Source organism: Erpetoichthys calabaricus, chromosome 2 (genome assembly GCF_900747795.2).
Source record: "Erpetoichthys calabaricus chromosome 2, fErpCal1.3, whole genome shotgun sequence".
Lineage (NCBI taxonomy): Eukaryota > Metazoa > Chordata > Cladistia > Polypteriformes > Polypteridae > Erpetoichthys > Erpetoichthys calabaricus.
In genome coordinates this window covers 82,936,364-82,953,193 of record NC_041395.2, presented here as the reverse complement: position 1 = coordinate 82,953,193, position 16,830 = coordinate 82,936,364, and the positions used below count along the sequence as shown (strand labels likewise).

Genomic DNA, 16,830 nt, shown 5'->3' with positions numbered 1-16,830 from the left:
AAATCTCTGTTGAAATATCAGTTTGCCAATGCTTTTCAGTGGAAGGCTTTGAAATTTCAAAATGAAAACTGAATTTTCCTGACCAATTTCCTTAATGAATATTGTGCCATATTTTAACAAAATTGGTGTAATGAGTGGCAAGTTATTTCATTAGACAGACAAGACAGAAAGACATGGTGGTTGTAGTCATATTATGTAAACTTTTATGTCTTGAACTTTATTGCCAGGCAACAAGGTTGCTAATAATTTCTCTTGGTGTTACACTTATACATATAACAAAATAAATATAATAAATGATAGATGACACCATCACAATATTATATATAGTAACACTGAAAAACATGTTGCACAAAAAGCAAATATTTAAAACAAAACGTCAATGCTGAATTGCACTCCCACCCATTAATATAGCAAGTAAATCTTTATAAAATAAACATAATTTAGATTGGATGGAGAAGTTTAGAAATCAGGAAAAGACAGACATAAATCAGATGCTGTGTTTACCCATAGTGACTTCAGTAGGAAAGAAACTATTTATATATCTGGTAACATTTTCTCAATGTTAATAAATGAAAGATGATTTCCTGGATGAACACAGTATTTAGTTATATATAGGACCTCGGTGGAGTCTAGTTTCAGGCCTACAATCTTTTCTACTGTCTGTATGACATGCTGCAGTTTATGTTGTAAGTGAGCAGATTCATTGTTATACCTGACTATTAAGGAGAAAGTGAGGATGCTTTCCATAACAGCTTGATAAAACTGTACCAGCACCGACTGGATCAGGCTGAACTTTTTATATTGACAGAGAAAAAAAAAACATAAGCTGCTAAGCTTTTCTGATAAGAGCAGTTATGCATTCATACCAGTTTAGACTGTGAGTGATAGTTGCACCAAAAAAGTTAAATGATTCCACCCTGTTAACATTGATACCATTTATAATTATAGGTATAGAAGGTGAGGAGCGTCTCTTAAAATCTACAATATTTGCATGGTTTTCACGATATTCAAGTTATGATTGTGGAGGGTGCACCAACTGGCCAGCCGAATCACATCTCTCCAATATTGCACCTCATCCCTATCTGTAATCAGGCCAGTCAGGGTGTAGTACTGAACCAAAGACTAAGTGAAAAATTCTGTATAAGTGTTTAACACAGTGTGTTAGAGTATAGCTTTACAAAATTTATGTCTCCGGAAGAGCAAACAGATTTCATGGTCAGAAATGCAGAAAGAGGAGGTGCAGTTGGACATAGAGGTCAAAAATACAATACAAAGTCTGGGAACAACCATGACTAAATTTTGTTTAAAAGTAGGTGAAAGCAATTAGACAGCTCATAAAGTGTTACATTTCTAAACCAATTTTAATGCCTTATGATGGTGGCACTCAAAGTAGAGACAGTACATTTGAACTGCAAAGAGCAACAATGCTCTTTAAAAAGACCTCTAAAACATATAAATAAGAGTGAAGAGTTCACAATGCACATGTTAAAAACAAACAACCTATTGCAATGATAAAACATTCTTGAAAAATTAGATTATACATTGGCATTTAAAGACATTAATGGATTAGTGGTAAAAGTGAATGATACATTGTCACAGGTGCTTATATGCTCTCTGTTTACAGTTACAATGAGAGTGTATGATTGAAGGAACTTGCAGATACATTAGTGAAAATATGAATTGCAAAATATGCATACGAAGTAAATGGTTTGTCATACCTTGACAAAAGGCAGTGAAAAGGACTGTATTTAATTGAGTTGATAACAAAAAAGCAAGAGGATATTCACAATTTGGTATTCAAAACAAACCAAATTAGTAAATATGTCTAATGATACTGACACCATTATAGCAGAACCATGGATGAGGCTGCAAAGATTCCACCTTCTGACTCATCTAAACAATTAACTAAAGTAAGTAAGTGTAACTGTCTAATTGGAAATACAAACATGCCAGCACAGAATATAGCTGCAGCACTTTAAAATATACAGTAGTGTATACTTTGTACATAGACCATCATGCTTATCAAAACTATTTTCTTTTGTTATGTCATGTAGTGGTGGAAGCACTTGTCAAATGGATGGGGCCAAATACAAGCAGTGCACTATGTGTGTGTGCGTGTGTATGTCTCTTCTGTTGCCATGCTCATTACAACATACAAATGAATCATTAAGTTTCAGTTACTGTGTGCCACTGAGCTCTTAAATTTATTACTGCAATTTTAGCATTCGGTTTTCTCTCTGTATCAAATCAAGTAACACATAGGCAGAAATGAGGCACTGCAGCCCCGAATGGACTGGAGGAAATTAGTGGTGGGTTTCTAGGAAGAAACTGTAATCAGAGCTTTTTCAGTTGTAGATTTGGTCGCTATTCATTGCAAAGTTTTTAGTGAGTTGTCCCAAAAGTTCTCTTTCAAAAATCATGTCCGGCCCCGCAAGAAAGTTAGATTGTAAAAGGGATAAATCAGAAGATTTGATGTCCAGAGTGGCAGAAGGGTGCTTCGCAAACCTGCAAGAAAACTGTTAAGTGTATCAGGTAGAAAAGGGAGCAGCCTGCAACATCACTTGTAAAGCATTCCAGACAATAGAACAATCACTGATGGAGAATTTCTGTTCCAGCTTGAACTTATATGTGCTTTTGGCATTGTCAACAGACTTTTCTCATTGACACTGAACTTCTTTATAAACAATCATCTATAATTTTTTATTTAATATGTTCACAATTCCAAAACATAAATTGATATGTAGGAACATTTCCCACTTATGAGCGGAAATATTTATACAGCTTTTATTTTACATGTAGACTGATGCCCCACTAGAGTCCATTGCAAGCATTTTGGGGACATGCAGTGTTGTGCAAATTAACTAAAATTAGCTTCAATCAACAAAGCAAGTCGTTGGGACAAATAGCAATATTCTTTCATTTTTTTTTTTTTGCTTTTATTTTTATTACTTTGAATCATTGTTAAATATACAGCTGGTTAGACACATTTTTTTTTTGTTCTTTATTTCGCCTTATACAATTTCTTGTATTAGGAATTTGTTAGTTTTCGCATACCCCTTGGGGTCACAGCGCAGGGTCAGCCATTGTACAGCACCCCTGGAGCAATTACAGGTTAAGGGTCTTGCTCAAGGGCCCAGTAGAGTAGGATCTCTTTTGGCAGTGACAGGGATTCGAATCGGCAACCTTCTGGATACCAGCGCAGATCCTTAGCCTCAGAGCCACCACTCCGCCCTATAAATAATGCTCTAAGTCAATGCACATTGTGTAAGTAGATTTGCACCCGACTATTAGTCTAGACATTGGATTTTATAGCATGTACTTTAATGTTTTATCATTTTATTTACCACACTATAGTAACTTATTAAATGATACTATCTTTAAATAATTGTCAGTGTAATATCACATACAGTAGTGTTATCGTTTATGTCTCTAGAAATAAAAGATTTGTGTTATGGTTTATGCATTCTTAAGATTTAAGTTTTAGATTTAAGGTTAACTTTTATATATTTAGAATTACAAGCCTTTATTGTCATTATAACATTTACATTTACATCATTTAGCAGACACTCTTATCCAGAGCGACTTACAACAGTGCTTAGTAGTCTACGACTGTTCTTCAGTCTTTAAGGCTAGGATTAAATCTACTGTCATTAAACAAGTTACCGCTGACCAAGTTGTACACAAAACCATGATAGAAGAAAATAATAGTAAGTTGTTAGTACTAGGAGTTAGTACAAATTTTTTTTTTTGAGAAAAGGGTAGAAAAAAGTATGGGGACTTTAGTCCCCCAAGTGCTGTTTAAAGAAGTGTGTCTTCAGACGACATCTGAAGAGTCTTGATGCATGTCGTCCTCTTCTTTTAAGTAAGGGTGGTTCGAGACAAGCAGTGCTTGATGTTCTGAGAGAGCGAGAAGTGACCCGCTGCTTAACCAGTGCTGATATGTAAGGTAATTACGTAACGTAATAACGTAATTACAAAGCAGCTACCCCATCAGATACAACAAAGAAAAATCAATCATTCACACAGTAACTAAAAAAGTACTACGTATAAAACTGTATGAAAAGTATGTAAAAAATACTAATGTTTAACAAAGTAAAGTGTTACTGTTAATAAGTAACAATGTGGTATTGTTAAGCAACAAATGCAGCATTACTAGACAAGAAATACTGATAATGAAAGTATTTGCACAATTAATTACTAATGATATAAATATTACATAGAGAATACTAATAATGTAAAATATTGCACACAGAGCAAATAAAGCAAATATTGTACACAAACATATTAAAGCAACATACTGTGGAAAAAAAATTGCGAAAGAGACAAACCCACGATCATCTGTGTCTGTGTGCGCCACCACCTGGTTGTATAATGCTTACCAGCTGTGTTAGGTCCTGGCTAGTGATGCTTGGAAGGACTGTTTTTTTATTTGTACCCACATACAGTACATTCAGTATTATTTTTTCAGGAGGCATTAAAAAAATGAAAGATTCTAATATTTTTGTTAAAATTCAAAATTATAACACTGTTCAACAGAAAATGCAAGCAGTTATGATCATAAGCAGGTGAGAGAAAAAGAAAATATCTAAACAAGTAATGCTGTGTATTTACACATTGTAAAGATCTCCTTCTCCTAAGATGAATAGATTGAAAGCACTTCAAAAACTTTTGCATTTTTTAACAGTGTACAGGCTTCAAATTCAAAGGAGGTACATTATTATAAGCATACTAGTCATTTAGCCCGTTACAATAACGGGTGCTAGAACAGTAGTGCATAAACATTAGTAGGAACAGTCTATATTAAATGGCAAGGGACTTTGACCTCATTCTTTTTGTTGGTCGTATTTTTCTTTCTTTCAGCCTTTCTTTTGTTGATGTTTACTTGCTGAGCTGACCGTTCTTCGTGGGCTACCGCCGTGTATTGTGTGTCTTTAATTTTCTGTGACAGTAGTACTGTCTTGTACGGCTCTATTCAATAAGGGCGCACACAAAAAGGCGAGCTTCAAAAGGGCGACCTCAATTGAGCGCTGCGAATAAAGGCGTTCGTAGATAATTTAGTTCAAATGGCTCTGGAATATGTGAAGAGCAACAGGTGCAGATCTTTATTTACACGCGCCTTTATTCGCAGCGCCCAATTGAGGTCGCCCTTTTGAGGCTCGCCTTTTTGTGCACGCCCTTATTGAAAGATGCCTGTGCGCGCCCTTATTGAAGGATACCGTCTTGTACGTCCGCTGGCTTGTACGTCCGTAATATACCTTTAATTTTCTCTGGCAGTAATACAGGCGTGCGCGTCGGTAATATGCATTTAATCTCCTCTGACAGTAATACTGGCTTGTATGTGGCTGTAATATGCGTCACTGTATTGTGTACCTTTAATTTCTTCTCGCAGTAATACTGGTTTGTATTTCCGTAAAACGCCTCTAACTTTCTCTGACAGTAATATCGTGCATCGCACCGTGCCCCGCGCATGCGCACTTCATCTGAAGACACCCACACACGGACACCTGGACGCACATAGGGATTTTATATATATATATATATATATATATATATATATATATATATATAGATACTGCTAAATATTTACAATATTTATTTTGTTATATTTATTTTTAATGTGGCTAGTGATGCATGGAAGGACTATTGTTTTACTTGTACCCACATACTGTACATTCAGTATTATTATTTCAGGAGGCATTAAAAAAATGAAAGATTCTAATATTTTTGTTTAAGTTCAAAATTATAACATAGTGGAGGTATCATAATTAAAAGTGTATACTGATAAACTGATAAATATTTACAATATTTATTTTGTTATATTTATTTTTAAACTCTCTAGCCATTGTTAACAGTAGTTTTTACTATTATAAGGCAGTAAATGGTACCAGCTCCTGAATTGATTTGCTGAAATCCTTCATTTCTAAACAGCTGGACTCAAGGTGCTATATACATTATTTGGACATGAAAATCTATAATAAAATCAACTGAAACAACACAAAAGAAAAAAATAACTTAACACACACGAGTATTTGATAGTAAATGTTATTAAATAGTATAACATCTACAGGAGGTCCAGTAAGGAAAATACTAAAAGCAGCAATTGCCTATCTACAGTAAACAGCAAAATAAGAAAATGAGTTAAATGCTAACACTGATGAGGACTCACACAAAGGTAGCTAAATTACAATTCACTGAAAGCTACATACAGTAATCACTCTTTACACATGGTGATAAGGATGGCGTTATTAAAAAAATAATAATAAAGATGTCTTTTGAGTCAATGTTAGATGGACCATTAAAAAACCAATATCATAATGAAATCCAGTTATGAGTGCTCCTTTCATTGTATTTGGTATTAGAGGACCTTAGCAACATCATTTTAGACCTGGTGTAAATGATTAACAATTTGTACAAGGGGTGAAAAAAGAATCAATAAAAATTATAGCAAGGTATGCCTTAGAAAAGTTAGAGTGGTGCAGTTTGACTCTAGCAGTATTTCACAGGCAAAAGTCAGAATGTTTGTAGAAATGATGATGTGACGTTTTAACCCATGAATCTCGGCAAACTTTGCTAGGTAAACAAAACCACTTATTCTTATACAGTAGAGGTAATTTCTTGCTATTTTTTATAGTGAACTGCCCATTGCCCTCAAAGGTCTACTGCTCCCTTTGCTAATACCTCTCATTCACGTTTGTGAGAAGTATCACCAGAAAAGCCTGAAATTCATAATTTAAAAGAAATAAATTAACCTACAATATGTGTTGGTATTCATTAACATCATTCTATCATATATAAACAAAGATAAAATAAATTTGGTGTTAAAAACATTTTCCTTTATGTATTTGCACAAGGACACAGCCATATTCAAACAAATTTCAAATTACATTGGACTGAAGAGATTAAATAAGTACATTAATGCGAAAAATGCAAGTCATCACTGTACTTTAATAAAAATAAAATACTATTTATTTTACCTGTCTGTTTCGTTCATCTGTAATCCTTTGAATCTGAATCTTTTTCCTCCCCATTGTTATAAGCTTGAGTGGGGGGGGGGGCTGAGGACAGCGTCAGTCGCAGTTCAAACTGAATCTTACAGTTGTATCCGTCTTCTTTTATGGAACTAAAAAGAAAGGAATGCCAATCCACTTTCCTCAGTTCATGGTATATTTATGTTGGACGTCCAGTCGTAAAGCAGTCAACAGCTAGCTTTTTTTCAAATCTGATATTTTCAATAACTTAAACCTTGAATAAAAAAAGAAAAATGTTAGTATTTTTTCTGTAGATTTATGTAGTAACTTTTCTTCATGATCACATAACATTTTCACATTTACTTGTTTTCTTCATTTAATATGTACCAATTTAATAATTAAATAATAATAATTTAATAATAAACAGTAAATTCACTACCATTAACAGTGATAAGACAAAATTTCTGCACTATCAATATAAGGCACCCATAGAATTATGATGGTGTGGCAACATAATGTATTTATTCTTTCAGAGGAGAATACTGCAGTAAAACATCCATACAACTGAAAGCAAGAAGGCAGTACAAATACCTAAAACATTGCAATCAACCATAAATGAAGGTTATGCAGCTGGGCAAAATATTAATGCTTTGTCACATATATAGCTTTCAAAGTAAATAACATACACAGACCATGCAATGCTATTCGCAGAGAACTAGAATTTAAAGCACAAGGTTACTGGTTTGGCCCTTGTACCTGTGATCTTGAACAAGTCACTTACCATTGCTTAGTTTAAAAATAAACTATACAAATTATTACTTTTAAAGTGATAACTATATTACCTCTTAATATCTCTAACAGGCAAGTGATGTTTTGGAGATTTGCAATTTTTTGGAGCAAATAGAAATAAAATCATTAATTACATACTCAAAGTCTGAGAAAAGCTAGGGAATTAGTGGCAACTAAAATGTGTACACCCTAACGCATCAAAAACAAAATGCAAATCACATTTTTGAATCCACATATGAATAAGAATATAAACCAGTATCTAAGTAAGTTGATTATATAAAAGTGTAATAAAAATCTCACGTTTACTATATCTCTAGAGTAAAAATAAAAATATCTCACATAAAATAACAAGACAGATGAATATTCATAAATCTATACAGAATGTTGTAAAAATGTTTGCAATAACATGTAAACACCAGAACAGTACTAGGAAGTAGGGTAGATTAATATTCATTCTATACATGATCAGTCTTAATAATGTATAATGTAAAATATCTGCCTAAAAAACAGAAAAGAGCAAAAAGATAATGAGAAGATATAATACATTCACACCTTCTACTCAGTATGTCCACACATGATATATAGGGCTAGATTATTAATGTAATCTGTTTCTGTAAAATGACTGCTTTAATACTCCAATTTTTGCAAATTCACTTGTTCCTAATATAGCTGACAGAAATTAATGTCACAAGTCTCATGAAAAATGGAGGCAAAGTTGAGAATACAAAATAAAACTTTGAAAAATAAATCCATAGAAAATTCAGGTTATGTGATATGCTTTAGTCACGAAATTAACATAAAATACTGCTGCTTCAGTAAAGATGAGATGTATTGATCAGATGTCAGATATGTTCGATTAGAACTTTACATACTGGACATTGAAATCTGACCAGCCATCTTCCCTTCATTCAAACTAAAATCTAAACAAAGTTCAGTGGTAACTGTGGAAGAAAATCTGTATTACTGTATTATGAAAACTGTTATACATTTTCATATTACATTTAAAATGCATGATTACAAAGTTTTTACTGTCAATCAACTAGAACAAACTTAAAAAATATTAAACTGATTACTTTATTAGTAGCAGGTTAAATAAATAATTTAAAGTGATAATTGGTAGACATACTTACAAAATAATGAACATATGGCTCTTGTTCAGGAATGTTACTGCTTATTACACATTGTTTTAATCAATTAATACCTGGATATTACATTGATGGCCTTTTATAGCTACATGACTTACAGCATGTATAACACTCAAAATGATTTCATACAGAGTAATGCAATAAATTAAATAGAGAGGCACAGTGTCTTTATCAACCAGTCTTTACTTCATTATGTATAAGGGACAACCAAGAATGAAAATCAATCAGAGGGAGAGACACCTACTTGCCTGGCCCTTCAGTACAGATGCTAAAATATGGTATTACTTTAGATAGGGTTGCTGTGTGACCAAATAGACAGTAACCTCAAATTTGAATTAAGACAAACAACAATTAACTACCCTTCTTGGATCGAGGCCTTGCCGTGGCAGAAGGGCTTGCGCGGTCTAGTGATCCACGGAGCTATGTTGTTGGGAGCTACATGCTCCTGGTAGGGCTTCCCAAGGCAAACAGGTCCGAGGTGAAGATCCAGACTAACTCGATCCTGAGACCCCATATGGAGTTAAATCAAGGATCGGCGTTTCCCTTGCCCAGGAAAGGGTACCCGGGGCCCCACCCTGGAGTCAGGCCCGGGGGAGGGGCTCACTGGCAAGCGCCTGGTGGCTGGACCATCGGCCACGGGGTCCAGCCAGGCTCAGCCCGAAAGAGCAATGTGGTTCCGCTCTCTTGTGGGCCCACTACCTGCAAGACAGGCCATAGGGATCGGGTGCAATGTGGTATGGGTGGTAGCCGAAGGCGGGAACTCTGGCGTTCCGACCCTCGGTTGCCGAAACTGGCTTTTGGGACATGGAATGTTACCTCTCTGGCAGGGAAGGAGCCTGATCTGGTGCGAGAGGTTGAGAGGTACTGGCTAGATAAAGTCGGGCTCACCTCTACGCATGGTCTGGGCTCTGGAACCATTCCTCTTGAGAGAGGCTGGACTTTGTTCCACTCTGGAGTTGCTGTGGGTGAGAGGTGTCGGGCAGGGGTCGGCATGCTTATGGCCCCCCGGCTCGAGGCCTGTACGTTGGGGTTCTCCTCGTTGGATGAGAGGGTTGTTTCCCTATGCCTTCGAGTTGGGGGAAGGACTCTGACTGTTGTTTGCGCTTATGCGCCGAACAGCAGTTCAGAGTACCCAGCCTTCTTGGAGTCCCTGGAAGAGGAGCTGGAGACTCTATCATCCTGCTGGGAGACTTAAATGCTCACGTCGGCAATGACAGTGAAACCTGGAGAGGTGTGATTGGGAGGAACTGCCTCCCTGATCTAAACTCGAGTGGTGTTCAGTTGTTGGACTTCTGTGCTGGCCATGGATTGTCCATAATGAACACCATGTTCAAGCATAAGGGTGTCCATAAGTGCACTTGGCGCCAAGATGCCCAAGGTCGCAGCTCGATGATCGACTTTGTAATCGTATCATCAGATCTGCGACCTTATGTCTTGGACACTCGGGTGAAAAGAGGGGCTGAGCTGTCAACTGATCACCACCTGGTGGTAAGTTGGATCAGATGGCGGGAGAGGCTGCCGGACAGACCAGGCAGACCCAAACGAATAATGAGAGTCTGCTGGGAACATCTGGCGGAGGAACCGGTCAGAAAGATCTTTAACTGCCACCTCCGGCAGAACTTCAACCTCATTCCGAGGGAGGCGAAGGACATTGAGTATGAATGGGCCATGTTCTGAGCCTCCATTGTCGAAGCAGCAGAACGGAGCTGTGGCTGCAAGGCTGTCGGTGCCTCTCGTGGTGGCAATCCACAAACCCGGTGGTGGACACCTAAGGTTCGAGAGGCCATCAAGCTGAAGGAAGAGACCTATCGGGTCTGGATGACCAGTGGGACTCCAAAGGCAGCTGAGGGGTTCCGGCGGGCCAAGTGTGTGGCGGCAATGGCTGTTGCAGAGGCAAAAACTCGGGCATTGGAGGAGTTTGGGGAAGCCATGGAAAACGACTTTCGGTCAGCAACCGAGAAGGTTCTGGCAAACTGTCAGGCGCCTCAGGAGGGGTAAGCGGTGCTCCACCAATACTGTGTACAGTGGAGATGGGGCCCTGCTGACTTCAACTGAAAATGTTATTGACCGGTGGAAGGAATACTTCAAGGATCTTCTCAATCCCACCAGCATGTCTTCCTTAGAGGAAGCAGAGCTGGAGGACTCCGAGGGGGGGCCCATCCATAAAAGAGGCTGAGGTCGCCGAGGTAGTTAAAAAGCTCTGAGGTGGCGGGACCCCTGGGGTGGACGAGGTTCACCCTGGGTTCCTCAAGGCTCTGGATGTTGTGGGGCTGTCCTGGTTGACACGTCTCTGTAACATCGCATGAACATCAGGGGCAGTGCCTCTGGATTGGCAAACTGGGGTGGTGGTTCCCCTTTTTAAAAAGGGTGACCAGAGGATGTGCTCCAACTATAGGGGGATCACACTCCTCGGCCTCCCCGGTAAGGTCTATTCAGGGGTGCTGGAGAAGAGAGTTTGGTCAACGGTCAAATCTCGGATTCAAGAGGAACAATGTGGATTCCATCCCGGCTGTGAAACACTGGACCAGCTCTACACCCTGGCCAGGATCCTGGAGGGGGCATGGGAGTTTGCCCAACCAGTCCACATGTGTTTTGTAGATTTGGAAAAGGCTTTCGACCGTGTCCCTCGAAGCATCCAAGGGTGTGCTCCAAGAGTTTGGGGTACAAAGCTCATTGTTACGAGCCATTCAGTCCCTGTACAGGAGGAGCAGGAGCTTGGTCGCATTGCCGGTAATAAGTCAGACTCGTTTCCTGTTTAGGTTGGACTCCGCCAGGGCTGCCCTTTGTCACCGATTCTGTTCATAAGTTATAGGGACAGAATTTCTAGGCGCAGCCAAGGAGCAAAGGGGGTCTTGTTCGATGACCTCAGAATCTCGTATCTCGTCTCTGCTATTTGCGGATGACGTGGTTCTGTTGGCTTCATCGGACAGTGACCTCCAGCTCTCACTGGAGCGGTTCGCAGCTGAGTGCGAAGCAGCAGGGATGAGAGTCAGCACCTCTAAATCCAAGGCCATGGTTCTCAGCCGGAAAAGGGTGGAATGCTCTCTCTGGGTTGGGAACACAGTACTGCCTCAAGTGGAGGAGTTCAATTATCTCGGGGTCTTGTTCACGAGTAAGGGAAGAATGGAGCGGGAGGTTGACAGACGGATCGGTGCGGCATCCACAGTAATGCGGGCTCTGCAACGGTCCGTCGTGGTGAAGACAGCTGAGCCAAAAGGCGAGGTGGTCGATTTACCAGTCAATCTACGTTCCTGCCCTCACCTATGGCCACGAGTTTTGGGTAGTGACCGAAAGAGCAAGATTGTGGATACAAGCGGACGAAATGAGTTTTCTCCGCAGGGTGGCTTGACTTTCCCTTAGAGACAGGGTGAGGAATTCAGTTATCCGGGAGAGACTCGGAGTAGAGTCGCTGCTCCTTCGCATTGAGAGGAGTCAGTTGAGGTGGTTCGGGCATCTGGGTAGGATGCCCCTTTGGCACCTCCCTGGGGGGGTGTTCCGGGCATGCCCCACTGGGAGAAGGCCACGGGGCAGACCCAGGACATGCTGGAGGGATTATATCTCCTGGCTGGCCTTGGAACGCCTCGGGGTCCTCCCAGAGGAGCTGGAGGAGATGGTCGGGGAGAGGTAGGTCTGGGCTTCCCTGCTTAGGCTGCTGCCCTCGCGACCCGACCTCGGATAAGCGGTGGATAATGGATGGATGGATGGATGAACAATTAACTAAATCTTGTATTACAAAATATTATCAACAACTGAAATTCATTGTACATTCAGAAAAAGTTTTAACATTTGGGGATGAAAAATAATGTTTGTGGCACAGGGGGCGATTTTCTGCTTAGTGGCTGTTTTCTTCCAAACTACTCAAATATATATCATATTTTAGATGTTATACTAATGAACATTACTTACATTATTTGAAAATCCAAAGAACATGACCAATCTATAGTGTTCTTTTTCTTTAGAAACAATGAAGCTTGATATACTAGCAACCCTGCTAACTGTGCATCTCTGTAGTTATGTGCTTCTGTTAATGCATTACCTACATTTGTAGCATTACGAGAGACTTTCCTTCTGCTGCAAAGCAGCTGAGGAAAAGAATGGCTTGACAATGCTGAAGCTTTGAAACACAAAACACATTTTTGGAATGCATCTTTGAAGCAGCTTATTTCATCACCACTGTAGAAAGATGAGTCTTTCTACTTGGAGCCTACATTGCAGTTACACTTGGTTATGTGGGGTGGTGAGCTGTCAAAGGTTGTTTCCAGTCTGGTGCCTTCTACTGAAGGGATAGGCACCCAATTCAGATTAATCTAAACTGGATAAGCCAGTTATAAAATGGATGGATGATTAAACAGACAATTATAGTTATTTTCATTACAATCAGAGGAATGAATTTGATGCACCTGTTCATTTCTCAGGTTTAAGTATGATGCTGTTTTAAAAGCAACTACTTTTTCTAACATTTCAAAATCCACATTCAAATGTTTAGCACAGTAATTGAAAATTATTGCAAGTGACAGCTGATTGGTTGCATTTTCCTGCTCTCCAAGCAAGAAATGCATGTTTTTATTTCTCAGTTAATTACATAATAGGGTGAAAACTTTTCTCCTGGATTGAAAATATAGTATTTTCCCACTTTATTGAGTTAAACCATGTGGTATTTTTAAGTAATAGACACTATTTCCACAATTCCAGGTCATAACTGAAGCCCTGAGAAAATCCTAAACTAGTACAAAATTAAAAGTGGTTAGATCTAAATTATATTTTGATAGTAAAACATACAAAACACATTATCTCTTTATTTAATAAGTTACAAATTAGATATAACTAATATAAATTATTCAGTGTGTTCTTACTCAATGGCAAATCGCTGTTTCAGATAAATATCTGTACTGCTGAACCTCTAGGTCTTAGTAAAAAAATTAAAAAATACAATTTTTACAGTGCTATCCTATCTAGGGCATTGCAAGTTCATTGCAATACACAAGTCTGTTTGTTGAAACCTTCTGACACAGAGAAGTGCAGATTTATATTTGCAAAAAAAAAAAAAAAAAGACGACAAAACAAGTGGTAAGCAAAGGACAATGCAAGCAGATAATGAAAAGTCAGAGTATTAGGACATTATTTATTCACAGCATAGGTCTTTTGTTCCAGCAACTTTGTTATTTCATTGCTAAATTTTTAATAACCTCTAACTATATTACTTGTCAATACATGTAATCAAATAAACTTTAAAATATTTGATATTTGATATCTCTTCTCTTATGTGTGCCCACAACGTTTCCCCTATGCCTCTCTTGGGTATCCTTGAGTGTCTCAGCTTCTCTCGATCATGTTCCCATAAAGCCTGCTTCTCAGACTCTGTCATTTTGACTACCACCAAAGGTAGATGGGCCCCCATTACATGCAGTGAAAACATTATTCACACTCTTGTGAACACTTCCTGTCTGTGACGGTAACTTGAGTTGCACCTCATTAAGATTCAACGCTACACTCATTGTTGTTGTTGATATGCTCCATTTTAATTTCTTTTTCGTACATATAAAAAAAAAATCACAATTAGGAATTTAACTTTGCGCCCCTATTGTATTGTGTCATCATCCATGCCACGGAGCCTCCAAAGCCAAACTGACCAACTAGACCAAAGGCAAACTGATCAATCAGATTGGTCAGAGGGACCAGAAACTCACGCATAAACAGTAATATTTTGTTATAAAGTAGCTAGATAGATGCTAAACCTAAGTTAAATAGAAATACACTTTAAACTAAATGAAAATTCAATTACCAACAAAATACATAATCTTTTCCATTTTTATTATTGCCTTGTTTTGTTTTTCTTCAAATTTATATCATACCTCTCCTCAAATTGTATCTTACTAAATTTAAATTGATAACAGAGCAAGAGGTCTTGTTTTCAATATGTAGCCTACAACTTATTCATTAGATCTAGTTCCAACCAGTTAGTTAAAAAAATTCACTTGCAGCAGTTGAACTAACAATAGTAGAAATAGGTAATAAATCATCATTAAATGACAGGTTCACAGTAGAGTCCATCCTCACTGGATGCATCATACCCTGGTGTTTCACCTGCTCAGCTCAAGAATGTAAAGCCCTGCAGAGGGTGTTGAAAGGTGGCACAAGATTCTACTGACTAAAAGCAACCTTCAGTTCAGGAAATATTCAACACTTGCTGTCTTAGAAAGGTAAACAGGATTATTAAAGATCTCAGACAGCCTGCACAGTCTCTTTTCTCACTCCTACCATTTGGTAAACAATACAGGATCATCTGAACTTGCATCAGTAGATTCAGGGATAGTTTCTACCCACATGTCATAAGGTTGCAAAACAGTCAATCATAAGAACAAATATTATTAAATAACAAACAGTGTACATATATAATACTTGCAAATATAGACTGTATATATTATAAACAATTGTATAATTATGTATATAAATTTAAATATATTCCATACAATGTATACTTTGTTATTCATTGTGTTAAAATAATACCCTACATATGATTTAACGTATTTATCTTGATGTTTAGCTATGCAAGACATTGAGCTTTTTGGTTCTCTATACCTGAAAAACACTTATTTTCAGGCCATTATTAGACCATAATTTGTGCAGGAAATTACTTCCTTATGATAAAGAGTGAACTACAGCAAAAATGACTGTTTCCCAATTCCATAAAAATAACCAGTGGCATTTTGGAGATGAAAATTCTCATGGGCCACATGGACCTGAGTGAGAAATACAGTGCAAAGATGTACATAGACTGTTAGACTAATCTTCAGAAGCTGATCATAAAAGGATTCCATACAGATACTGTGTGTGTGAGAAAGAGAGATAGAGAAAGGGAAAGATGACCAAGCACTGAAGGAGAAGTACTTACAAGGCCTGCTCCTTTACTTAAATTCAATAACCTCAGTACCTGATAATCGACAAATCTTCGGATAGATTCTGACATGGATCGACTAATGGAGTTGTGTAAAAATGAATGTTGCAAGTGACCCCATTGGGTGTGATCTAAGGTTTTCCCTGAATTGGCCATTCTGTGTTAGTGACTGTGCAAGGACTAAATTAGCCTGAGTTTACTAAAGGAGCGATAGAGAGAGGAAAAGAAAGGAAAAACTCAGGGAAGTATAGTAAATTAAATTTAGGAAGCAGAGTATGGAAAGGTAGGTCTTATTATGAATCAGGATGTTTTTAATGCCCTGTTAATTTCACATCTGAAAAAGATCACACAAAAGAACATCTTTTCCACATACAACTTATAAACTATTTCAGAAAATACTCCTGCAGTCTTAAGAATGCTCTATAAAATGTAATAACAAACAATTTTATTTACAAAAATAACGTGCTCACTTATAAACTATGGTTGCTTAACCATACTGATTATTTAGATTTTTCACATTGTTTTTTATATGCAGTATGCTTTTATTAACCAGGAACACATAACACTCCACTAAGAAAATGTGTTATAAAATACCAGAAATTCTAAACTTAACTAAAGTTGAGTATTTAATACAAAAAATGCTGTGCCATGCAAATTGCAATAAAATATGGTATGAACACATGTATGTTCCCACTGTACTGCACTCCTAAATGCTGAAGCATGTGTAAAATAAAGTACACTAGTACGAACTACAGAGGATGTTTATAAAAAGCACGTAACATTACTGCTTTTACTTTTGAACAACATAAAATGTTCTGAAGAAGACATATAATAAATACTGCAAATGTATCTTTGGGCTGCATTAAAAATATTTTTTGTTGTAACTGAATTTAGCTGAACATGCAATGAGCGGAAATTAATTTCTCTTGTTGATATTTGGTTTGCTACAGACAGGTCTTGACAGAAAGTAAAAAAATACCGAGAAACCAAAAATCAACCACAGAACCTGTTAAAGCAGTGACCGCCTGATAAA

The 16,830-nt window shown here is 37.8% G+C and overlaps 1 protein-coding gene across 4 annotated transcripts in view; it reads right to left on the bottom strand.

The window, feature by feature from the left end:
• Nucleotides 1-16,830, bottom strand: part of mef2d (myocyte enhancer factor 2d) — a 266,627-nt gene that overhangs the window by 103,296 nt on the left and 146,501 nt on the right. For all 4 annotated transcript variants that reach the window (XM_051923305.1, XM_028794001.2, XM_051923306.1 and 1 more), the window contains one exon: nucleotides 6,975-7,242. In XM_051923305.1, the coding sequence (XP_051779265.1) occupies nucleotides 6,975-7,028 (54 nt within the window). In that variant the 5' untranslated portion in view covers nucleotides 7,029-7,242. The remainder of the gene's footprint in view (nucleotides 1-6,974; nucleotides 7,243-16,830) is intronic.